The sequence below is a fragment of the Centroberyx gerrardi genome, chromosome 15 (genome assembly GCF_048128805.1).
Source record: "Centroberyx gerrardi isolate f3 chromosome 15, fCenGer3.hap1.cur.20231027, whole genome shotgun sequence".
NCBI lineage: Eukaryota > Metazoa > Chordata > Actinopteri > Beryciformes > Berycidae > Centroberyx > Centroberyx gerrardi.
Window position 1 is genome coordinate 18,879,469 of NC_136011.1, and position 25,507 is coordinate 18,904,975.

At 44.0% G+C, this 25,507-nt stretch overlaps 1 protein-coding gene across 1 annotated transcript in view; it reads left to right on the plus strand.

Annotated features, from left to right (window-relative positions):
- Positions 1–355: 355 nt before the first annotated feature.
- The window catches only part of ank3a (ankyrin 3a), a 135,051-nt gene continuing 109,899 nt past the window's right edge, over positions 356–25,507 (plus strand). The window contains exon 1 of the mRNA XM_078288736.1: positions 356–505. Coding sequence (XP_078144862.1) covers positions 437–505 — 69 coding nt within the window. The 5' untranslated portion in view covers positions 356–436. The remainder of the gene's footprint in view (positions 506–25,507) is intronic.

Below are 25,507 nucleotides of genomic sequence, written 5' to 3' on the forward strand. Positions count from 1 at the left end.
TTCCTTCATCATATATATCAACATCCTCCTCCTCCTCCTCCTCCTCCTCTTCCTCCTCTCTCTCTACTCTCCTCCTGCCTCCACACCCTGCCTCTGAGTGCGCTGGAGAGAGGCACCGATTGCGCACGGCAAAGGCAGCAAGTGGGAGTGGACCTCGGCGAGTGTGTTTGCATGTGTGTGTGTGTGTGTCTGTGAGCGTGGTGAGGGAGAGGAGGGAGAGAGAGAGAGCATCAGCCCAGTCCTCCCAGTCGCTCCTCTCTTCACGCACACTCCCACTCTGCGTGGAACAATCCTTGCCGCTCTGCTTCTAAATGGACTTTTCTGTGGTAACGTTTCACCAGTGAAGACAGCAGCCGCTGCCGCTCCACTCCACAAGCTCCTACATGCTGGATTAAAAAAGTGAGGAGAGGAGAGGAACAGGCGGAGATCTCCGAACATGAGTGAGGAAGCTAAGGAGAAAGCAGGCGGAGGGAAAGCAGCCCATCGCAAGAAGAAAGGCAAAAAGGTATGTAGAGAGAGAGAGAGAGAGAGAGAAAGAGAGAGAGAGAGAGATTTCTTTGTCTTGATTTGCTACCTTTTGTTCAGTTGTTTGGGCTTGGCAAAAGCCTTTTTTTTTCTAGGTGTTTTATATGGGGAGTATAAGAGGCAGTTGGATGAGGTGGGATAAATGGGTGAGGTTTGATAAACCCAAAACAAGGTGTCAGTGACTGGAGGTGTGTGTGTGTGTGTGTGTGTGTGTGTGTGTGTGTGAGAGAGAGAGAGAGAGAGAGAGAGAGAGAGAGAGAGAGAGAGAGAGAGACAATGTTTATGGGTTTTTAATTTCATTCATTTTTTTTTTTTTTTTTTTTAATCTTTGATCATTTATTCTGATCAATTCTGCATCTTGATTTATGACACCTATGAGATATGTAAGATTAAGTAGGCCTGTATTTTATCACAGCCATCTTCTATAGTCAATATAGCCTACACACCTGGTTGGGTGTTTTTACATTTCTGTGTGTGTCAGTGTTCCACATGCTAGCATGTGGTTTTGAAATGGAGGGGAAATATTTGTTTAGCTTCACCTGGAATGCTAACGCCGTCTGTCAGTCACCAGTTATTATAATCCTGACGTTGCGACTGGTCGGTCTGGTTGTTTTGCTCCGGCTGATTGGCTGGGGGAGCGGTGGCATGTAAAGTGGAGACAGTGTGTATAATGGGAGGCAGGGGGATGTCCTCAGGGGTTAGGGTGGGGGCAGCAGCATGCACGCACCGCACAAGCATCCTGTCATACTCCTCCACAGCCTCCGTAAGTATGTGTTTGTGTGTGTCTGTGTGTGCACATGTGTGGACATGTGTATGTTGTGTATATGAGTATGTATGTATGCTATGCTGTCCTGTTGTTATCCTCAGGGGTTGTTATTACGGCTTTTAATTAAAGGTGTACTATGTCCTATGAAGTGTAATGTTAGTGTGTGTGTGTGTGTGTGTGTGTGTGTGTGTGTGTGTACTTGTGCACAGTGCATGCTTGTGTACACTTATACATGCATTTCTGGTTATGGTCCACATTTGAACATCTTGTGTGTTTGTTTTGTAAGCAATACTTCAGTCCGGCTGTGGCCTGCTCCTCCGCCTCCCCTGCTGTTTTGTCAATGGGGCTAGCCCATGATAAATGGGTTTTGAGGTGAAAGCCACTGATCATACACAAACAGTTTCACACTGCACACACACACACACACAGAATATTTTCCAGAGCTTTTGAGCTGGGCTGGAGCTAAAGCGGCGGTCAGGGTGGCCCTTGAGATCAGGGATTTGTAGGACGGGGGGAAGACCAAAGCATAGCAGGGTGGTGTAGTTACATTGCCATTATTCTTTTTTCCAGGCTGGGTGAAAGTGTTATTGAGATGGAATGTGTTCTATTTTTTCCTATAAACTGGTTTATTGGTGCTGTGATATTTGCTACCCTCGCGTTGTAAAACATAAGCTGTCAGTTTGGTTCTTCGATTACAACAGAAATGATGTTCAAGCACACAGTGGAACGTCTGGTGGTGAGAGGTCTCTTCAAAAAGTGTGTAGAAATTGAACCTTATTTATGTCAGCACCAAACTGATAGAAAGGACTGTTTTATATATAGACCTCCAATATCAGAAATTCATCATTATTGGGATTTGTTGTAATGTTGATATATGGAACAAAAATGAATTAATAAGGTTGTACATACATTATTTCACAATATGTTTACCCTATGTGAAGTATATTGTGTGTATTGTGAATTTTTGTGTGGAATTTCAAATATCAGTTTGGTCTCAGTGAACATCTCATTCTTCTCAGCCTACTCCCTATCCCAAAGTATTCAGATAAAGAAGGTTGGACTGAATGCACCAGTGGGATTATCTCCCCAAATTCTCCATTTCTCCATTTTTCCCCGACAAACCCTGACCCATTATCTCTCCCACACAAGCTCCAGACTGTGGCCATGAAACTGAAAACACCCCAGCAAAATAATGCATATTAATGCTCTTTCCATATTTTGTTTGTTTGTTGTGTGTGTGTGTGTGTGTGTCTCTGTATGTATGTGTGCATGTGTGTGTGTGTGTGCCAGATAACTATGCCAGATGTGTTAATGATTGTAGCCATGGCAACTAGTTTCTGTTCTGAGCGAAGGATGTCGAGGGCGCGAGCAGGCAGGAGAGAGAGAGGGAAGAGGGGGTGGACTGGTGAACTTGGTGGCCAGAACAGATATATATTTTTCATGAGGCAGCTGCTATGAAGGGGGAAGCTCAAGGATACAATCAAATATCTTTTGACTCAAGGCCCCAGACTTACCCAGATTATGACAGGGTCGTAAATCAACACCAAACATAATGTTGTGTTTACCTTTTTGCGGGTGTTCGTGCATATCTCTGTGTGTGTGTGTGAGTGTGTGTGTGTGTGTGTGTGTGTGTGTGTGTGTGTATGTGTGTGTAGCGTGCCTGCCTGCGTGCTTTTGTGAGCGTGTGTCACTGTGTGTAACACTTTGATCTTTTCGCAAATGCTCTATGATCTCACAGAGGCTTAATGATAAGGATTTGTAGTGATAGAGATAATGAGGTTTACATAACACACACACACACACACACACACACACACATGAACACACAGTGCTGATATGAAACCTGTCCTTGTTGCTCCATACATTCCCACCGAACAGAAGTTGTTGTTAGGTTAGGTAATATCCTATAAGGTCATGTTTACTATCTATTCGTATGTATGTGTGTGTGTGTGTGTGTGTGTGTGTGTGTGTGTGTGTGTTACGTACATGCGTCTCAGAGAAGAATCTGGTGTGAACTTGTTAATTCAATTCAAATTGAAATTTGCAGGACAATAGACGGAATTCTGGATGGTGCATTTATTTATAAATAAAGAATACATGCTAGAAATACAGTATATTTGTGCTGATGATGGACAGAATATGTAGTTGATGAAAGAGTGCTGCTAAAGGTGCAGTTTTCCTACTTCAAATGGCTTTGCCAAATACAACTCCTCTGCAAAGTATAGATATTTGGAAGTAGAGATGGACTGAGATGCTGACAAGTGAAGCCCCAACACCTGGGAAAGACTATACTTTACCATGAGTTTATGTCTTTGCAAAATAAACCAACCGCCTAAACTGCTAGGTGTGCTATGTATACTCCAGCTGATTGCTGCCACAGTTAGGATGGAATGATGGTGTTTCTGTCAAATAAACCAAAGCAGAGCTGCTTTTCAGAGTGTTTGTCAAATATACCGATGAACGAAGACAGTTGAGAAATGTAGTTTTACTGAAACACTGAAATTCTGATCTGCGATTTCCCTCACACATATTCTGCTGCCACTACTCAAAAGTGTATTCTGCACTATTAACAGTATTTTCTTTTCTCATACTGTAGAAAATTAGACAGTGAGCTCATTTACTGCTGTCATTGTTTTACTATTGTTAACACAGATGCTAATATAGACCTGCAGTCAAAAGCTGACTATTTGCTCTTTGACTCAGACTCAACTTTTAATGTGAAATCTGTTATTGCACTGTAGATAAGTCAACAGCAAGAAAAAAGACTGATGACTTTAGCTCATTTTCCCCATCCTTCCAGTTCTGACTCTCTCTCTTTTGATGGATGCCCGTGTTGTCTTCCTCCTAATGAGACAGCCAGGCAGCCAGGCAGCAAGCTAGGGCAGCTCCGCTCTTTGTCTTGGTGGAAAAGCCCTGCCAGAGACTGAGAGCCCAGCGTCTAGAGGATTGGTGAAATAAGCTGTTCTGTGACAGTGCCTTCAAAGAGAAATGGCACATCACATCCCCCAGATAACAGCAGGGCACCGGTGAATGTGCTGATGGAAGATGGATGTGTGTGTGTGAGAGAGAGAGAGAAAGAGAGAGAGGTAGAGAGAGAGTGTGTGTGGTGTAGACACTGCAAGCAAACGAACCGCTGCTTTTGTTTTTCAGATTAGGCTAATGGACTTGGCACAGAGCAGATCCTTAAGAGGGATAGGTTACGCTTCACGGTCTGCTGCGATAGAGTGCGTAAGGGGAATTGTGTGTGCATTAGGGCTCGATAGATATACTGCTAATTGAAGAGCCAATACGCTGGTCGATTTTGGCCACGATATTTCACTGATGTTTTTCAATTTTCCAGATATCGAAATGATCAAATACGTGTCGTAAAACCTAATTTTTTTCAATAAATTCACCCACACTAAGGAAAAAAAGTAATTTCAAGGCCAAACCTGGTTAAGATATGTGGTTATGGCATGTCTTAATTTCTCTCAGAGCCAAATTTAACATATTATACAAGACGATTATTGTTCACACTACCACACACACACACAAGCACTATAGGAAAATCAACTGAACCTGAATATTGATATTGGTATCGGGCCAAAAAAACCCTGCAACCTCCACTTTCCCATCACATCCCCTTCCATTCCCTTTTCTGAAGTGTACCATGGGTGTAGCATAAAAGTATGGCAACTTATATAAAACTCCACACACACGCATATATCAGTGTGGAGGAGTGGGTAAGTGCATATCGTGTAGGCTCCCTTGGTATCTGTATAAATGTATGTGTGTGTGAGTGTGTGTGTGGGTGTATTCCTGCAGTTCCTGTGTGTTCGCATCCCGGCGGGGAGGTAGGCGTCACACGGCCCGGGCACAGCTGCACGCCCTGGGGAGAGGGCAGAGGGATCAGCCTGTCAGAGCTCCATCACTCTCAGATCAACTCTCCAACTCTCTCCAGCTCTATCCCTCTCTCTCTCTCTCTCCCTCCCTCTCGTGTGCAGAAGAAAGTGATGAGGTGAAAAAGAAGGAGAGGAGCCAGGGGAGAGGGTGAGGGCGGTGGGGCGGGGGTGGGGGGGGGGTGGACGGCGGAGAAAGAGGTGAAATAGAGAGGGGCGAAAAGACAGACTGAGACAGAGAGGTGTGAGCGAGGTGTGAGCTGGGGAGCGACGGAAAGAGTAGAAAGAGAGAGAGGGGCGAGAGAAGAAAGTGTGAAGGAAGAGTCTCTCTCCCTCTCTCTTTTCTGCTCTCTCTCTCTCTCTATCTTTCTCTCTCTCTCTCTCTCTCTCTAGATCTCCAAACTGCTGTAAGGGAGTTTTCTGATTCCTGGATGAATATCTGCCTTACTGGTTGACTGACTGGTTGAATCACAAGGCAGCACACTGGATGCAAACCTGAGGCAGCTGTTGTTGTCAAACACAGGCACATGCATTTAGATATGCTTGAACAACCAGTATGAATAGGATGAACACCTGCAAACTGGAACACACACACACACACACACACACACACACTCACACAGACTAGGGCTGCTCAATACTGACAAATTATCATATTGCAATTATTTTGCGGTATAAATTGCCTGGTTTATAGGCGCAGATTTTTCAATATATTAGATTTTCAGCAAACATTTTTAATAAAAAACTGAGATGCTGTTGCTTAATATTTGCTGTGTTTGAATACAATGGAGGTTTTTTTTTTAATAATGTGCAGTTCAATTTATAGGCCAGAGATTGGGCTCAGCACCAGAATATCATCTTTAGGAGTCCATTTTGAGCAGCCACCACTCTGATAAAATAATTGCAGCTTCTTGCGGTTTGGAAATTAAATCAGTTCACATTGCGATTTTAGATTTTTGTCGATTAATTGTGCAGCCCAAGCACACACCACAGATAGAAACAGACAGGCCTTGGTCTTGGCCGCTCTAACAAGGCTGCTGAACCAGACCTAATCAACACGCGGGCCTGACAAGGGCTCACCACTCATCCCTCTATCCATCCATCCATCCCTCCCTCAACCTCTCCTCACTTCCTCCCTCCATCAACAAAAGCAAGCAATTTAGAGAAACGCCTTAGTGAGTTTTCATGTTCAGCCGCCGAGAGTGAATCAATACTAGCGAGAGCTCAACACAATAGAAAATGAGTTTCTCTCCCTGTGTGAAACAGGGAGAGATTGGCTGTTGTCAGGTTTCAGAATCCCTGTGCCTATGAAACACATTCAAAACCCCTTATATAATTTTAAAATTGAATGGGCCTCAATCTGAACATAAAACGCTGAACATATGCCATTTTGGACACTTTTTTATCAGAATGCAACAAAAGTTGGACAGTCAATTCATCCAGTGGAACATTGCTGACTACCAAATCTGAATGCAGAAGAAGAAAGAAGAAAAGGCCCCACAGTTTCAACCTGTGCCTCTTGCTGACCCAGACTTGAGTTGCTTTGAGACGATTACAATGTATTAATGTTTGCCTTCATATCCACTCCGCTGGTATTTTCCTCTGCTGGCAGTCGTTGCTGCCTGAACCCCGCAGCCTCTTCCGTTTCCCACAGCTCCCTCCGGAAGGCTCTTTACATCTCTCCCTGCGTGTTGTGCTCTTTCCATCCCTCTTCCCTCTTTTCCTCTCCTTTTCAAAAGACTCCAGAGTGCGAGCCATTAATGGAAAGCAAGAGAGAGAAAAAGAGAGATAGACTTGGAGAGGAAACGAGAGAGTCAAATAGAGAGTTGCACTGTCAGATGTAGAAACCCCTTTTATCGAGTTTGGGATCCTCCTTGAGCTCTCCTGGCTCAGTGTCGCCATGGCAACTGTTAAATGCTACAGAGCAGAATAACAAAAGCTTTTGTTCTGTACCAAAAACAACACTGGTTTATTCTGAGACATCTCATTTTGTCTGCAAACATTATTGTTGCCCCAGTATTATCTTGCCTCATCTCTCAATTACTTAATATCAATGTTTTTCCTCTTTATTGATCATATTCCTTGAAGAACAACATCACATTAGAATGTCAAGAGCTGCAAAGATTGGACAAAACTCCGTATTAAAGCAAATGAATCAAAACCAATGGTTTATTTATACTCCAACCCACTCTAAGATGTACTGGTTGTTGGTTGTTCTTCACAAACCAAAAATGATAACTGCTAAAATGGTTGTAATGATCTTATGTCATCATGCAGGGAGTATAACACATCCAAACTATTATGTGAGAATTGACAAAGATAGCACTATTCCCACACTAATTCCCACACTAAAACAGCAGGGAAAAGACATTTTGGCACATTAGGTGAAGGTAATTATCACGTTCGATGTGCAGGCTGATGGCTGGAAACAAATTAGATTTGGGTAGAGATCAGTGGCCCTACCAGGAGCTGGACAGTGCCAGTGCAGGAAAACCCAATGTGCTTTGCTTTGTACTCAATTTGTATTTTAAAATACTATTTAAGACATCAAAAGGTGCCTGCGTCCTCCCTCATTGTCCCTGTGGTTCTCAGGTGTTGTTTATCTGAGCCAGATGAACTGTGATGTATTGTCGGATCAGGAATACATCCACAGTGGAGCCAAGCCAGATGGCTCTCCCCAGCTTCCTCTATGGGATGAAGAATGAATGCTCGCTGATGAATAAAAAAAAGGGATGTATGATGGTAAAATGAAATGAAGGATGAACTGGGTAATCCCAGTCTGGGGGATAGCTGCAGTCTCTCTCAAAAAGGCCCCATGTTACGACCCTGCTGCTGGCACTCTGCTCTGAGATGCACTTAGCAGCGGCGGCTGGCTTCCGCTGAAATTCAAAATGTCTGACAAATAGCGACAGAGCTGATGCTGTGTTCTGAAATGTAGAGAGAGGGATGCCAATGGGGACAGAGCTGCTATTTTCTCTGAATTGGTAGCGGAAAGCCGAGAGAGGGGGAAGAAAGGACAGGTGGGAGAGTGAGATCCTCTGCTAGGCAATACGTTTTTCAATGTCGTCCCTACAAGCTTTATGCTCTAATGTTACTTCTAGTTACCTTGACTTCAGACTAGAGCAGACAGGAGAGATTTGTCAAAAAAGTGAGATGGTGGGGAGGTAAAGACACTGACTTTACTTCATTTTCCTCTAAATGAACGGCCCTCTTGTCCGCAAGCATCTGCTAGCCCCTACAAAAACAGAATTTCCCTATTGGGATCAATAAAGCATCTGATTATCACTGCTATTAACACAGTTATATGCATATCATATTTTGCATTTACAGTGGGGTTGCCATCAGCCTTCAGCAGGGGTTCCACAATGTTACGCCTCAGACGCTAGTGCTCCGTCAGAGCGTCATAGATTTTCCCAGGCTGTCTGGTGGGTTTCTACAGGGGCAACCCGATCAGCAGGGATCTTCAAACAGTCAAAGAAGAGGTGGGGGGGGGGGGGAGGCATGCCGTCTGCGAGGAGCATTTTAAATACGCCTCCTTTTAGATTTTAGTTCAGGGGTGACAGCAGCGTAACGTGAGCCCCAAGGCAACATCACCTGGGCCAGATGGTAGCGCTGGGAAGACGGGGAAGAGGGAGGAATAAGTAGAAGGGCTGGAGAGGCAGACAGAGGGTGATGGATGAGAGACAGGAGAAGACCGGAGGAATTGTATCTTTAAAAGAGAATGAGGCAAAGAGAATGATGGCAGGTGAAGCCACTGGCAATTGCGGGATGTTAAGCAAAAGAGAGGGGAAACGGTGGGAGGAGAGGAGTTGGAGAGGAAACGGGAGACGTGGATGAGCATACGGATGTAAGCGAGTGAATGCTCACATGCACGCCTAAAAAAAACTCCCGTAGGCATGCATGAGATCCACATTCCCACGGGCTTCTGTGACAGAGTGATCTCTAATGCTACTGGCACAGTTTTGTCTATCGCCATGTTATGTAATACTCTGCACTTTTTAAAGACTCAAGAATGTATCTCCTGCTTGCTGCTGGTGTGAGAATGAAACCATGGCATTTGTCAAGTTTCAGTGTAAGGACAAAAAAATGTCCACCTCATCTCTTCCTCCACTGTCTCTGCCCTCCTCTCTCCCACTCTCACAACTATCACAGAGTGGAGGAGCCAGACAGATGAGATTTCAGTTGATATTGATATTGATTACTCAATCTCTGCTGCAGACAGACCAATGTGGCTTTGATCTCATGGTTTTCTATGGTACTCAGGAGGGGAGTAAAAGGCGCCTGCCCTCCTGCCATAATTTTTGTTTGTCTGGCCCACCATTTTGCCCAGAGCCATTTTAGACTTTTGCTGAGCCAGTCACTCTGTCTAATGCTGCCTTTGGCCTGGGCACCCACATCGTGTCACATGCATATACACACACATGGAGAAGTAAGAAAGTAAGCAGCACACATGTACACACAAACACAAACTTTCATCTTCACTTTTTAATTGATTAATGATCAGATAATCTCAATCTTTATCACCATGTTAGAAAAACAGTAGTCAAAAGCATGGTGGCATCTTAGTACATCTTCTCCACTCTCCAATACATCATTCCCCACACCATTGACCTTAATGAGGAGCCCAGAGAGTAGTGATATGTGCTCCATCATTTCCCGAAGCACCTGCTTCGCTCAGCAGCGCACATCCCAAGATATTATTGCTATTCGACCGAAGACTTCCATTTATGATTTCTATACAAACAACAATGATGTAATGGGCCATTAAATGAAAATGCTGCATGTCATTGGGCCAGCTTTCACGATTCTGCGTTTGACTGTTGTGAAACAACAGTTTTTTTTACTTACTTACTTTCTTGTTCAGTCCTCTTTGGCTGGGACACGAGGCTGCAACTGTCCTTTCCCAGTGTAGATTGGCTATTGCCATAGTTGCCATTGTTGAGGCATAAAGGTGTTTGAACTGTCTTTATTGGGAGCAGCAGTAATAGAGTACTTGCAATAAACTGAGGTGTGAAAGTCTACAGCAGTGCCTAAGGCTTGGATGGGGCAGGGGAGAGCTGTAGAGGGCTACAGTGGTGATTGTTGGTGTATATGTGTGTGTTTGTGTTTGTGTCTATGCATGAGTGTGTATGTGTGTGCATGCCCCATTGGCTCCACAGAAGGCCGGTGTGTTGGTTAGTTGTTGCTGACAGTCACAGGGTTTCTCCTGCCCTGTGGTCAGTGACAGTACACACAGTGTGACAACCTCCTGCTGTGAGGGTGTGAGTCTGCTAATGAGATACCCTCTGGAGCTGTGTGTGTGTGTGTGTGTGTGTGTGTGTGTGTGTGTGTGTGTGTGTGTGTGTGTGTGTGTGCGTGTCTGCGGGCGTGTACATTTGGCTGTTAATGAAACACCCTAAATAACAACTTGGTCAGTCATGGGTTCAAGGGTTATGGTGTGTGTGCATGCTTCTTCTGTAATGTGACATATGAGTGATGCACATAGTTTTAGACCAAGCAGTAAATACAAACAATACATAAACAGCTGTAAATATCAAAAACATGCACCAGAGAATTCCATATGTATAAGATAATGCTTTATTTTTGTCATATACTCCTTAAACCCTATGTAGCCTAATTTTAGACTAGACATCTTAACCATTTAGACGTCTTTTAAACCAGGGGTTCCCAACCTTTATTGTGCCACGGACCAGCAAATACATAAAAAAACGCGGTGGTCAATTTTAATATGCATCGTAGCAAAAAAAAAAAAGTGCATTTTAAAAAGTAGGCTATTATTAGGCTATTATTATTGTTTTATAATGGTTAATTTACAATGGTTTTAGTTGCATATATTTACTCACCAGCGGGTGGCAACAAAGGCTAATTTTATGTAAATAGCCTATTTCAACGGTCAGACCGCTTCAGAATTAGACATTTCTTCGTCACTAAAGACATTACTTCAATACGCAACTCACACAGCGATTTCAGCCTATCATTTCTAAAAGTAAATGTAGAGATCAAGCTAGCTTTACAAATATTAATGAGCATCAACTTACTGATATTCGTGTCAGTGAGACCCCTGGGCTTGCTTGCCGGCCACAAGAACATCATACAGTGACGGACTGGGATCAAAAAACGGCCCTGGCATTTGCGACGCAACGGCCCTATTTCCAAACTCAACACCAACCCCAATTGTTAACATAAAAAGCTTGAGATAAAACCATACAGACTGACTAGAATGCAGAAATTCGGAACACAGAACACACGCAACCGACACACACTACAATCACTGATGAATGCCGACAACAATGCACACAATACTGTAGCGCTACAACATGATACGCGCAACTAGTAAATTAAGGCACATTCGGCACAATACATAGGCCAGACTTATTAAGCCTCAGTAAATAATAATACAATAGCTCCACCAAAACATGAAAAGAGCACTGCACAGCCACAGTATATAATAATAAATGTGTCTTACCTTCATGTATTTAGCAAGCTAGAAGGAGTTTGCTTTTCTCTACAACCCTAATACCGCCCATCATCCCTTGTCATTTCCACTAGCTAACATTGCGTTGCGTAGCAACGAGTTTATCGCGAGAAAATGCGTGTGTATTTATTAAAAAGTACAAATATATAAGGGCCAATATAAAATGTTTTGGGCCGCTGAAATAAGTTATTTTCAATGAAAATCATCAAAGTGAAAATTAATTATTTCGTTTTTCTTTTTTTCTTTTCTTTTTTAGATCAATGTAATAATCCATTATGAGTGGCCCAAGCGGCCCATAGTCTGGCGGCCCTTCTGGCATTTGCCCACCTTGCCAGATGGCCAGTCCGTCACTGCCAGGGCGTGATGGTTGACAGTGAGGCACGCAGGGTATTCCTCACATCAAGTCTGCTTCTAAGTCTGTTCTTAGTGGCAGTCATTTCCTACCATGCTAGCTGCTTTTCCCCTCAAAAGTTCACGGCAGATGTCTTTTGCAGCGGGCAGAATTAACTCCTCTCCGATTGTAAAGGGCTTTTTAGCTTTGGCAATTCGGTGAGCAATGAGATATGAAGCCCTTGTTGCAGCGACGTTTGTTTGCTTTTCTTTTTGGTAACATTTTCCAGTTGTGCATCACCATCTCTTTTACCCGGAACAGCCCGCAAAGAAACGGTCCGTGGAGATTTGCTGAGGCCCACTCATCTCTGCCATACACTGTGCTGTGCAGTTCGGAACCGGAACTAATGAACCGCCAAGCCGACATTCAAAACTCACAGGGCTGCCGCTAGTCAAAGAAACTAATTTCGATTTTTTTATGTTTTGGATGAAATAACATGACTGGTGTAGGTGCGAAAATTAAACACTTTTTGAATTTTTATTTTTTTTTATGATCAAGAAAATTATAATTCCGCAGCCATTATGCGGCCCGGAAGTAGCACCTCCGCTGCCCAGCACTGGTCCGCGGCCCGGGGGTTGGGAACCCCTGTTTTAAACAGCTAATCAGCGTAAAATTGCTCAGTGGGTTAACAGTGGCAGGGTAGGAGCCTTGGTCTCTTGACACTCATGTTGGACACTCATGGGACATAAGGGGATGAGTGTGGTTATCTGAGCAGAAAGCCTCCTTCCAATTTCCCACCATGTGCACAGTTACAAAAATATCAGTTCACCAAGTGGAGAGAATAGGACTCGATCATTGGCTGAGGAGATGAGCGAGGCGCAGTGCCACATGGTTTGTGGTTAGCCCACTGCTGGCAGCCTTGGAGGAAGCGACTGCCTTCCAGTGATCATGCAGAGAATAAAGTCCCTCGTGCCCGGATGTGTGTCTGCTGACTCTGAATTAAGAAAACTGAATTTGAATTTGGAACATCAAATTTGAAATAATAGCTACAAGTTAAATTCAATAATGATCGCATTTAATTTCGAGCCATTGCATTCAATTTAAAGTTGTGCCTTACAAATTCAGTTTTTTTATTAATTTATTCAGATTTATTGCATTTTTATTTTTTAAATCTAACAGTTCAATATGAGCATGATAAATTCTAATTTATGCAATTCAAATACAATCTCCACGGGCTTTACTGGCTTTACTGTCTTTCCACACACACACACACACACACACATACACACAGTTGGAAGGTGAGAATGACTTGCCCCTGACTCTCAGTGATCTGATGTGATTAATATGAGTAGATAGAAAATGGAGAGAGGGAGGGGTAATGAAGGTGGGAGGGTGGGACACAGCAGAGGGGTTGTGAGGATGATGTAATGGTGTCTAGGAGGCAGCCGGAGGGAAGATGGGGAAGGAGGGAGGAGAGGGAGAGGAAACAGGGAGGGTGAGTCTTCACCCACTTGTGTCATGAATAAATCACTGCTGAGATCTCCCGTTTAGCCCAGCGCAGCCTAGCCCAGCATGGACCAGTATGCTTTCATAGCTGTAGCTCATCCCAGATGGCCTAGTTTACCCACAGAGAATCAGCCAAGTCGTAATTTACCAGCTGGGGACACTTTATGATTGCTTCATCCATCATCAATTACCCAAAAACTGAAGTCAAGCACGTCTAAAGTATACGAGGGAAACCAATTTAATAACGTGGCCATCCCCAGCATCGAATGTTACCAGAGTAAATAACAGAAAATGTTAAAAGAAAGATGAAAGAGACAAATATGGACATATAAATAGATAGACAGGTAATGACCAATGCACTGTAAAGAGCATGTTGGTTAAATTGCATCTACCAGCATCCATCAACCCATGCTCTAAGATTAAACATCAAAATTCCGATCTAAAAATCACTGCCCTCTTAAAAACGGCCGCAGAGGAGTGTGTTATATAAAAGCGAGTGGGAAGACGTGATCAGTGCCAAAAAAAGGGAGTCAATATTACAAAATGATACAGTGGTTTCGGCTCAGTACAGTACAGAATACCCATCCTCTGCACTGTAATGGAGTCGTATGGGAACAAAGGGAGACCATTTCCTCCCTCAGTGTCATTAAACAATGGAGACATCCTCATCGCTGGGCAGACAGAGAGGGATTGAGCTGTTACTGGAAAGACCTATGTTTCACTATGGCTTTGATTGATAATGTTATCCGTCTTGGTATGTGTGTGTGTGTGTGTGTGTGTGTGTATGTGCGTGTGTGTGACTGTATGTCAGTGTATTAGAGAGACAGAGACAGAGACAGAAGTGAAAGGCACAGAGACAAAGAAGCAAACAGAAAGAATGATTGCGGGCCAAGGATAAAATCTCTCTCTCCGCTATCTCAGCTAATACTACTAAGCACTATCTTTGCAGTCAACACACCTCCTGGATCTATCTGAGTCAGAATGCAGCGTAAGCATGTAATCCAGGATCACTGACCAAAGCCTTGAACCTCCAGAGTCCGCTGGAACAGTAAAGGCATAGGGATTCTCTATTGATCACTGACCACAGCAGGACCATCTCCATGAGATGACAGTGGTTTAACTAAGTAGTAAACATGCCGCCATCTTAGAAATTCACATGCTTGCTGCTGCACTGTTGCTCCACCCTCAAGAGGAACCATAAGAAGCTCACCAGTAAAGTCATTTTTTACAACGACACAAATGTTGGCTGTAGGTGAATCTTTGGACGGCATCACCCATCAACAGCCAATGGCTGCTTTTCCTGTGTGTCCCACATATCGCTGCAACACCATTGGCACTACAACTAGCAATCAGCTAGCTCAAATCGGCCATTGGAAAGTAGCACAGCGATGTGGTGGATGGAGATTTAGGGAGTTAGGGAAGTTCTTTGTTGCTGGCATGTCGGTGGGACTTCTACAATGCCTGTCTGATTCTAATTCAAATCTTATTGTTCAGATATTTTGAATCCAAATATTTCCTGTTCATCTTTTGATATATAAGGCATGTAGACTAAAGCATCCTCTTGAGCGACAGACTACTGAAGCGTCTCCAGGGTTCCCCAATGTCCTACTTCATTCGTCCAGATGGCTAAATAGTGGCTAAAAAGTGAAAAATGTATTACCAACCCAAAGATGCATGGCCAAGGAAGACATTTCAAGCAGCATAACTTAATTATCCAAATATCATCTAACCACGTGCTGCCCTCCGTAGTGCCATACGCTACTAACTTAGATCCACTGCTGGAAGCTCGTGTTTAATTCAATAACACCGACATCAAGATCGTTTTCTGATTAGCACCTCTGCAATAATGGGTCTGCACCAGGCCCCACTGCGTGTGCTAAAACTTCAGATATATTTCAGAGAGATTTTTATTTCCTTACTGAAGATGGCAGCTAATTGTCTGCTTTACGAGCACAGCCACACTTAAGATTGGACAAAGACAGCATTAGTATTGACCCTACACAGTCCTGTGAATGGGTAATGTGTTGAGTGCATGCTCCACAGGAGGTGTGGCTGACAGTGTGGTGGACAGAGGCAAATTAAGTTAGCGTGACTTCTGCTCGACTTTTGGAATCGCCACCAAATTGGGTTTACGCACAAGAGCAGCTTAGCAGTTTGGGGCTGATATTGCGGCAAACAAGAGAGAAAGAAAGCCAGAGGCGTTTGAGACAGACGTAGAGTTGTCTTTTTTGGTGGTTCTCTTCGATGAAGTATCCATCTAGCTTTGTAGTTAGATTAACCTACTAAAGAGTGTTTCATAAGTCTTTCTGAAGGGGATTTTGTCTCCAGTGTCACCAGGGATAAAATGGGAGAGGAGAAAGGATCTAAGTTCTACAGTGAGGCTTTACCTCATTATTCCATCTATAATAGCAGCTAATTGGAGCTGTCAAGCTGCTGATAATCTGCATTAAAGAGAGCGCCATTCGAAGAGACACCGCAAAACCTCAACATTTCTAAAGAGAGATGATTAGAGAGTGAGTGTATGCGTGCGAGAGAGGCAGAGAGAATCAGAAGATCATGCGTGAGTGAAAAGGCCAGACCCAACAACGGTTTGCCTGACAGAAAATGTAATGAAATAGATTGGCAATTTATGAATTCAGTTCTGCTTTTTCTTTCTATCTTTTAAACATTTTTGAAGGGTTGAGTTTTTTTTTCAGTGCAAGACAAGACAGGGCTCGTGAAGACTTAGAGGACTAAGGCTCTTGTGATGCTGTTGGGTTCATGTGCCAAAGCAGAAACGGCCTAAAAAAATCATCTTTCTTGAATGAAAAATCTTCAAAACACATGTAATAAATAATTTCTCACCCTAACATTGTACCAACCCTCTTCAATCCTTTCATCCATCTATCCATCCATCCATCCATCATCAGTCATCCAGCGCACCTCCATGTTCATCGGCCTCTCACACCAAAGCAGAACCGTCCACCTTCAGGCGTTCACACTCCAGCTCAGTGCAATGGAACATTATCCACTGTCTGACCTCCTTTTTCCCTCACACTCTCTGCCTCCTACCGCACCCCTCACTCTCTCTCTCTCTCACTGTCTTTCTGTTTCCCTCTCTCTTCAGTCTCTTCCCTCACTGTCAGCCTCTCATTTTCCGACAGCTGCCTCACAACGGCAGCAAAGAACTTTAGAAACCTGCAGGAGGGTAGAATATGTGACTGAAACCTAGTAAAACACACACAAACACACACACACACACACACACATACGTTCACATATGCACACACAAGTACGCAATCCTTATCCATATTCACAGTAGCGAAACCCTACAGAGGCAGCAGTCTCATCATCAAAGCCCACATCATTCTCTGCCGGCCGACAAGCCAGATCACTGACCAGAAGAGAGAGAGAGGGAGAGAGAGAGAGAGAGAGAGAGAGAGAGAGAGAGAGAGAGAGAGATTAAGAGAAGGTGAGAGAGTTGGGAGGTTGGAGAGAGAGGCAAACAAAGACAGAGACAGAGAGAAGCAAGAGAGAGAGAGAGAGAGATGGCGTGAATGGCATGAATATGTTTTTGTGTTTGTGTTTGTGTGTCCGTGCGTCACCATGTGAATGCGTGCATGTCTGTGTGCCTCATAAAGCCAAAGTGGAAGTGTGGGTTATGTCTGACCCCCTGTCTATTTCCTCTGCTGGCACAGAAAGCAAGCCACTCAACCCCGCATGTGGCATCTGGAACCTGCCTGCAAGCACACTCTAACAAGGCCCCCAGAGTGTGTGTGTGTGTGTGTGTGTGTGTGTGTGTGTGTACTTGTTTATGTATATGATGGAGAAAATGTCTGTCCATTTGGATTGCAAATGTATGTTTCAGTATACTGTTGCGTTGTCTGTGCGTTGTAAGAAAGGGAGAGATTGTTTGAGTGTGGTGTGTGTGTGTGTGTGTGCTTGAGATACAGTTTATACGAGAGATTGGTTGTGTGTATGTGTGTAATGTACGCTAAATGAGTTGTTAATTACAGTACAGCAGATAGCTTGAACAGTGATACGGGTCAGACGGAGAGGATGGAGTTTCCTGCTGTTGGCGAGGGAAGACCTCTTTCTCTCTCTCTCTCTCTCTCTCTCTCTCTCTCTGTCTCTCCCTCTCCTCCTCGTCTCACTTGCTTGCTCTCTCTCTCTGGGTCGGCCAATGATACTTCATCTTTTCCCTTCCACAACATTCATCAACGTGTGTGTCCGACTGCAACAGCATATGGCTGCATAAAACAAAGCTCTTCACGCAATAAATTAGACAAATTAGCTACTTTTGAACCGACAAACCAGCAATAAAAAACATTAGATCAATATGGCCAACTGCTTGTTTTCTCAGATGGCTGGACAGACAAACCCTTTTCCCACTAGTTGGAAACTTCTATACTGCTATAGCAGGACATGTTAATGTGCAATTAGTAACACTCCAGCACTGCTTGCAGGTGCTCGACACCAACAGTCAACCATTTGCCATCCCGGTGACAGCAAAGTTTAATGTTTAAATGACGTACAGATGCTCTTTATGGAAGCATTACAGTTATAAGCACAGAGAGATCCTGTAAAGTCATCGCCAGACAGTGTGAGTCTATGTTCTGTATCAGCACTAAGGAAAAATCCATTTTCATTTTGCAACTGAGGACAAAATGTGCCAAAACAGGCAAATGGAGCAGTGGCTGAAACAGAAAAGAAACACACATGTACACACACACACACACACACACACACACACACACACGCACACAAACACGTCTCGGCTCATAGGCAAGAATATGAACCATCCTTTTAAGAAGAATCCGTGTAGGCTTAAAAATGGATTAAAATGACTGGCAGTGCAGTCACAAAGCGGTTCAAATGAATTTGAAATAGCACTGTTGTGTCTGGCATATTTTTTTAAAAGGGCCGTAGGGTTGTTTTTCGGTTGTTGTTTTTTTTAAGCAGAAGCACAGAAGACAAACAGTGAAAGACAGGAGGCATCAGGTGTGCGCTGAGATAGCCTACTCTGTATTTGTAGCATGTAAACAACACTTTTAGTCCAGGGGGTGTGAAAACGTCTGGAGTGGAGTCTTTGTGAAATGCCAGTAGCAGGATGCATGTTTTTCTCAACCCTGATGATGCTCTATTCGTGGCTCTGGTGTGCCTGGACGCCCCTGTCCTTGTTGCCATGGAGACCCGGAGAGGCGTGGAGAGTCCTTCTGTGGTCACGGGCTTTGTCATACATGCTGCTAGCCACCTCCATTTACCTTTGATAGTCCTTCACAGCTTGAAACTTGCTTTCCAAACACATAATTTCCTGACATTACTAATCAGAAAGAACAGGTGGCTGTGCTATTTCTAGCCCCCCTCCAGTGACCTCACTTACATTTTGAAAATGTAAGCGTCAAATCAATCATCAGAGACAATTCTGCATTCCCATCACATGGAGGAGATGGTAGATTAGAGATTTTTACTTGGAAATACTGTTCACGTCTGCTTTCAGGTCATAAATATTACTTGGGGTTTGGCAACGGACCCACATAACACACACACTCACACACAGACATACACACACACACACGCATAGATTTCTCCAGCTTACTGACATTGCCAAAAAGGAAGTATCTGCAGTCAGTTGTAGGGAAGGATCTATTCATTTCAAATAAAACAAACAAAATGAAAGATTTTCATCACATGAGTCATGTTGTGATGATGACACAGTTATGTACTGTATAACTACTTGCTGGGTTTTGTGGTTGACATTGCAATGTTTGGTTTGCTGTAAAAAATAAAGCCAAATGAATCACTCACTAAGTGTCTGTGTGTTGAGTATGAAAACGCTGAGAATAATTATTACAAGCAACCAAAATTTCAGTCACGGCTCTAACAGCTTCAAACAAATTCAAATGCGCGAACACTTCCAAGTCGGTGCTTTGAGCCATCGAGTCGTTTCGACAATTATTCCAATATGACATGACTGCAGCATAAGACTAGCAAGCGCTTCCCACCAACTGGAACAGGCACAGCTTAATGCCCTTAATGCACACCTGAACCTCATTCTGATCTGAATTATGACAGTAATACTCCCTTTCTCCAGCCTATCCCTCCTGCTGTTCTCCTACACAATGGCGTTGACCCGCTCTATTGTCTGTAGGGTTACGTCGTCCTTTTCAGCACTGAGAGGCTCATTTGTTGATCTCCTAACTAGATTAGGGCTTGGCTGATTAACTGCCTATAACCCCCGCTGCCACTTGTAGCTGAAGTAGGTTGGGTGTACACTCTCACTCTGCCGTCCTCAGTCGGTTCACGGCCTTCGGTAACACTTTCCCTTTTCACAGCCGGTACACTTGGCAAACGGACAATGTCAGAGATAGTCAGGATTATCTGAAGATGAAAAGAGTTACAAGGGTGAGTCTAATAGCCCACAGTTGTGTAGACAAATATGCATGAATGTTGTTCTTTGTGGGTCAGGGATTTTCTATATGGAGGCCTAGTTACCAGCCAACTTCCCACTGAGAGGCTACTGCTAGGCTAATAGGGCACGTAGGCCAGTACCCTGTTTGTCCCCTAGTTGGATGATTCAGAGTGGATCTAAGGCAGGTAAAGGTGAGGTCAAGTCCAAGCTGCTTTGTTTGTCTACTACTTGGTAATAGTTAATGAAGGAGGAGCACTATTTTTTCAGTAGCCCAGTCTTGTTTGGGTTTTATTGGTCTAGTTTATCATGCTGAACTAGTTTTGTAAGATAACACTAGATCTTACAAAACTAAATTATCACAATACACAAATTTTGTTTCACTTCCAACTATTTTGATCAAATTAAAACAACATACAATCTGTTTAGATTAATTATCCTTTACAAATAAGCATTACCATCCATCTGATGAGCATTTTTAAAGGCAGTTTGTTTGATTGAATTCCAATTGTAAGAGCTAATACCCCAATTTGACATCAGCAACCTTTATGGATGATGATTGATAGCGGGCCTGGTCCATTGGGCTTCCTGTTCCACCTCTGACCCCTCACCTTTTCACTCTGGCCCTCCGGCTGAGTCACTCTGACAGGTTGAGATCGGCGGACGAGAAGGTGAGGACGCAGTATGGAGGGGTTGAGGGAGGGGAGTCGCAGCGGGGCTTTGAGACAGAGTGATGCACGCATGGTCGGGCAAATGTTGCCTCCAAGTGTTGAAGTCGGGGTGACAGCCATCGTGTGGGGACTCGGGACGAGAATTATGTGTGTGTGGTTGTGTGTGTGCATGTGGACTATGCAGCAACAGTCCCCACACTCTCCAATCGCTCATGTCATCCACTGGAGTGACATTTCAGGAAATTTCCACTGATGTGGGACTGGGGCCCCAGCTGACGAGAGAGGATAGCAGGGAGGGGAAGGGGTGGGGGGAGGGGTGGAATGAATAGAGGAGAGAGGGAGGAGGGTTGGATTTTGCTTATCAGACTTGGCAAGATCTCGCAGCTTTATGGCTTGTGGGGGAGAACATCGATAAGTTCCCTCTCGCTTTCTTTTTCCCTCTCTGCGTTATTGCTTTCAGTGATAGAGCGGATGATAGCCTCTCTGTGATGTTGGCAGCATAACACTTATCTCACGGAATGACATTGGTTTTGTTTTCTGAGCTACCTAAGATGAGATAAATGATGCTTTCAGCTCCATAGTCACAAAACCGCATCAGTGCTTTGGATATAGATGGGTTTCTGGTCGGGAGAGAGTGGCTTGTGTTGCAGGCTTCCCTCTACTCTTTGTATCCACATTTCAGCAGATATTGTTTTTGCTATTGTTTGACTGACTTATATAGGCAAGGTTTGTCACCCTATGTGACATTTAATAACCATTTAATAACTTACACATTGTTACACTTTGCCATCATTCATTTTGATGGACGCAAACATCTCTCTCTCTCTTTCTCTCTCTTTCTGGTGTGTGTTGGTGTGTGTGTGTGCACGATGGAAGGCGAGGGGGGCGGGGTAAGGATGAGAATGTCGGGGAACAGTCCTAGAGTTTGTGAGAGCGTGTGTGTGTGAGGTATGTCGAGACCTTAATGTGGTTAGAGAGAGGGCACGACATTTACACCACCTCCACCCTGCCCTACCGCATGTCTAGGCTCTAGGCGATCCAATCTGTGTGTGTGTGTGTGTGTGTGTACGTGTGTGTGTGCATGGTGGTCATTGCTAAGGTGTGAGAAAGATGAGTTGATTGGATGTACATGGCCTAGACTTTGTGTGTATGTGTCTGTGTGTGTGTGTATGTGTGTGTGTGCATTTACACGTGTAGTTCAGTGACTATGTTGTACTCCTCTCACTTTGCAAACACACTTATTTGATTTGCGTCCAATTAAATCTTCAGTAAACTATCTGCAACCTTTCCGTGCTCTTTCAGTACGAGATGCCGTATCAGACGACATTTCAACCTTGTTGCCAGCGCTAGTAGTGGGAATGGAATGAGCTAGCGTAGTAGTGCTACATTTCCATCCCAAGTGCTGGACGCAATGCAACACACACACACACACACACACACACACACACACACACACACACACTATACAGGAACACACACGCACACCGGCTGTCTGGACGGCTAGCACCTCTGGCTGACACTGGGACTCTTCTTGCCAGTGATTGAAAATTAAGCCTGTAGGTCCTAGAACGTCCTGTGGTAGCTGTTACTAGGCAAGAGGTTACTACTGGAAATTTCAATTGGTAGGCTTCATTCCTTTTCTCTATACCTTACATGACTATATTTTGGTGGGAAACTTGCCCCAGGAGTATCTCTTGGCACTAAGAGCAAAAATGAAATTTAGAAAACACAATTTTCAAAGCAGAACAAAAAAATAAAATCCCATCTTCCATATGCACAGTAGTGCCCTTGTAGTACCCAGTGGTTGAATTACATTTGCACTCTGCACTCAACTTGAAGGCAACCTTGTTGAAAATCTGCTCACATAAACTTCTCTTTGATGGATTGCAATTTCCTGGAGCATGAGACCTCATTGATTTGGTCCCAAAGTATATATTCCACCTGTTTGCCATGATTAATGGTCAAAGTAATTGATAGCATTGAGAAATTGTGTTGGATATTTATATTTCACCTTGGGTCAAATTTGCTTTGAGGATATGGCTAAAAATAGAGAGAAAGTTGGAATGATATTGCGCTGTGTTATTTGGTTTATTTGAGTGTCGCTCTTACAAGCATGTATGCCATTGGCAAACCTAATGTGCATTACAATGTTATGAGTGAACATGCTCACTCTCCAGTACCTCGTACAATCACCTGTACATTAGCAACTCAAACGGAGTCTTAGTTGCATTTGTGTAATATCCAGAGGCACAGATGGCATTGGTATCTGTTGTCAAATGCTATTGGGTGTGATAGCTGTATAAAAGATCATTGTGATCACTGTGATACCAGAAACTTGAAGTAAATATCTCAATGCTCTAAAAATCTACTTTCAACTACACACACCTGCGCGCGCACACACACACACACACACACACACACACACACACACACACACACACAAAATGCTCCGGTGGCAGTTGACCTTTCCTTTATTGGGAGAAGCAATAGTGCAGCACAGAGCATAGATGTGTGTGAGTATTTGTTTGCGCATGCTTGTGTGCGTGCATGTGTGTGTACTCTACAGTATCTCAGGGCTTTGGGGTTCTCTGAGTCTCAGCAGTACTTCCCAGGTGGTTGCTGTGTCTGCGTCTGTGTCTGTGTCTGTGTGTGTGTGTGTTGATACTTTGATATGGGGCTGGCGTAGCGCTAGTGAGAGCGAGAGAGGCTCCCCAGGCGCAGAGCTTCTTGGCACATCTCTATGATCCCATCGTGATGGGGAAACTCGACACTGGGGAGGATATTCCACTGCCCAGCAGCTTAGGGAGAGTAATCGGGCTCCGTAAGGCTACGCCTGCACAAACACACGGCCCCTGCTCTTTCAGTAACAGTGTCTGGTAAGGTAATGCCTGCGCACACACTCACGCCCCTCACGCACTCTCACACTTTGTCAGTAAAACACAGAAACTCACGCACAGATGGTCAAATGAAGCGGAATGCACTTGCAAGCGCAGTTTTAGTTATAAGCATGCGTGGTCACAGTCACAGGCAGATACACATGAGCACACACATACACACACATATTCACATTCAAAGTACAGATAGTACCGATATCGGACCCCCTGCTGTAGCATGCACACACACACACACACACTCAAACACACATATACACACACTTCCCGCATACACACGCCTACCCCATGACTGCACTAATGAACACTCCCATTGCTGAGCGGACAGTGAGATGATTGGCACAGAGAAAGCATTACACCAGCACATTCAGGCATATGGCATGTGGACCCACTGATGGGCACACACATATGGTGCTGGTGGCTTCTGCTGCTTCGCATGGGAGGAAGGCACTGTGCTCGCCTTTGATCAGCCTCCAAATCACAGAGCACCAGCACACAAAGTACAGCCTAAAAAAATCTGTAACCGTTTGCATTGCATCATTGTTTCATGTTTTTTTATTTAAATGGATGGCTCCTGCGGCAGAAAATATCTCGCTCACTGGTTCATTGTTGAAGAGCTTAGAGGAGTTTATTTAGCTTAGAAGAGTTTATTTAGATGGGAGGGGGGTGGGTGAGTAAATTGCATATGAAGATTTGAACAGTATTATGCTACATGAATTGATGAAGTGAGTGCCTGCCTCTGTAAAGCCAGTGCCAATGACTTTTCCTTTTTTTACGAACTATATTTGCATACTTTAACAGCGGCACTTTTTGCTCAGCTTGCCTACCATATACAGTATGTGTGTGTGTGTGTTATGTTTATGGTGAAAAGGCCCAGTCTTTCAACACCCTCCCAATACCCAAGTCAGCAAAATCAAGCTCCAGTCACCATAGCAACTATTGTTTTCCTGATGTTTTTGATGTTGATGTTTTTTGTGAAGTTCCCGGAATATCCCACCGCCTCTCCCACCAGAGAGTCACTCTGGGGGCTTCTGTCTATGACAGCGAAGGGACTGTATCGTCATAGAAACCAGTCGCCATGGTGACACGCCAGCTCCCAGAGGTTTCCTTCTCGGATAAAACCGGGGTCTGTGATTGGCTGGGTCACAACCTGTCATCCCGACAGGCCTTCGCCAGCCATCCTAGCCTCCGACCTCACTTCACTTCTCAACAGTCTCCTGGTTCATCTCTCTCTCTCTCTCTCTCTCTCTCTCTCTCTCTCTCTCTCTCTCTATCTTCTTTCACACCATCACTTCAGCCGAATTTTGTTGATCAACCAAATGCCCATTTTTCTTGTTTCGTTCCTCATGTGTCTTTCTTTCCCTTTCTCTCTTTCACTCTCCATCGCTCTCCCACTCACATTCACTACATCAAAGTAATAAAACCACCGCAGCTTTTTCCTATTGTTCTCAACTGACTTCAATTAAGAACCACTCAGGCTGACTCTTAATGATCACCATCAGGAAATGGTGTTTTATTAATGCCCCAGTTATTCTTTCTCTTCAGCCGCAAATATTCTCGTTCTGTCCACAACAATATTTCCTGGACAACATGATCTAATAGGACTCCTACAAACAGGAATGTATGGAGAAATAAGAGACACATTTAATAGAGGAGCGCACAGGAATGCAATAGCACATATTTGATAGAAATATAATGGAAACTATGAAAACACAATCTTTTTGTCGCTTTTAAATAATAGCCCTGCAGAAAGTGTAGAAGATGACTAATTGTTTCTCAGTCTTTTGATATAGCATGATGCCTACTTTTGAAAGCAGTTGGGCTGTATGGTGATTTGATTGGATGACTTATTGCAGTGCAGAATGCAGATTTAAAGCGTCCTGTGAATAGGAAGACACTGGGGCTGATTGTGCGAGGCCGTGTATTACTGTCCCCATCAGACCGTGAAATTGTTTATTCTTCCGCCGCCATTTCTGTGTAAAACAGAAGAGGGATCGCTTCCCCCCATTGCACAGTCATCTCAGTCAGACTGCCACTCGTTTTAGCCAAGAAATTAACTCCCCATTGATTACCGGA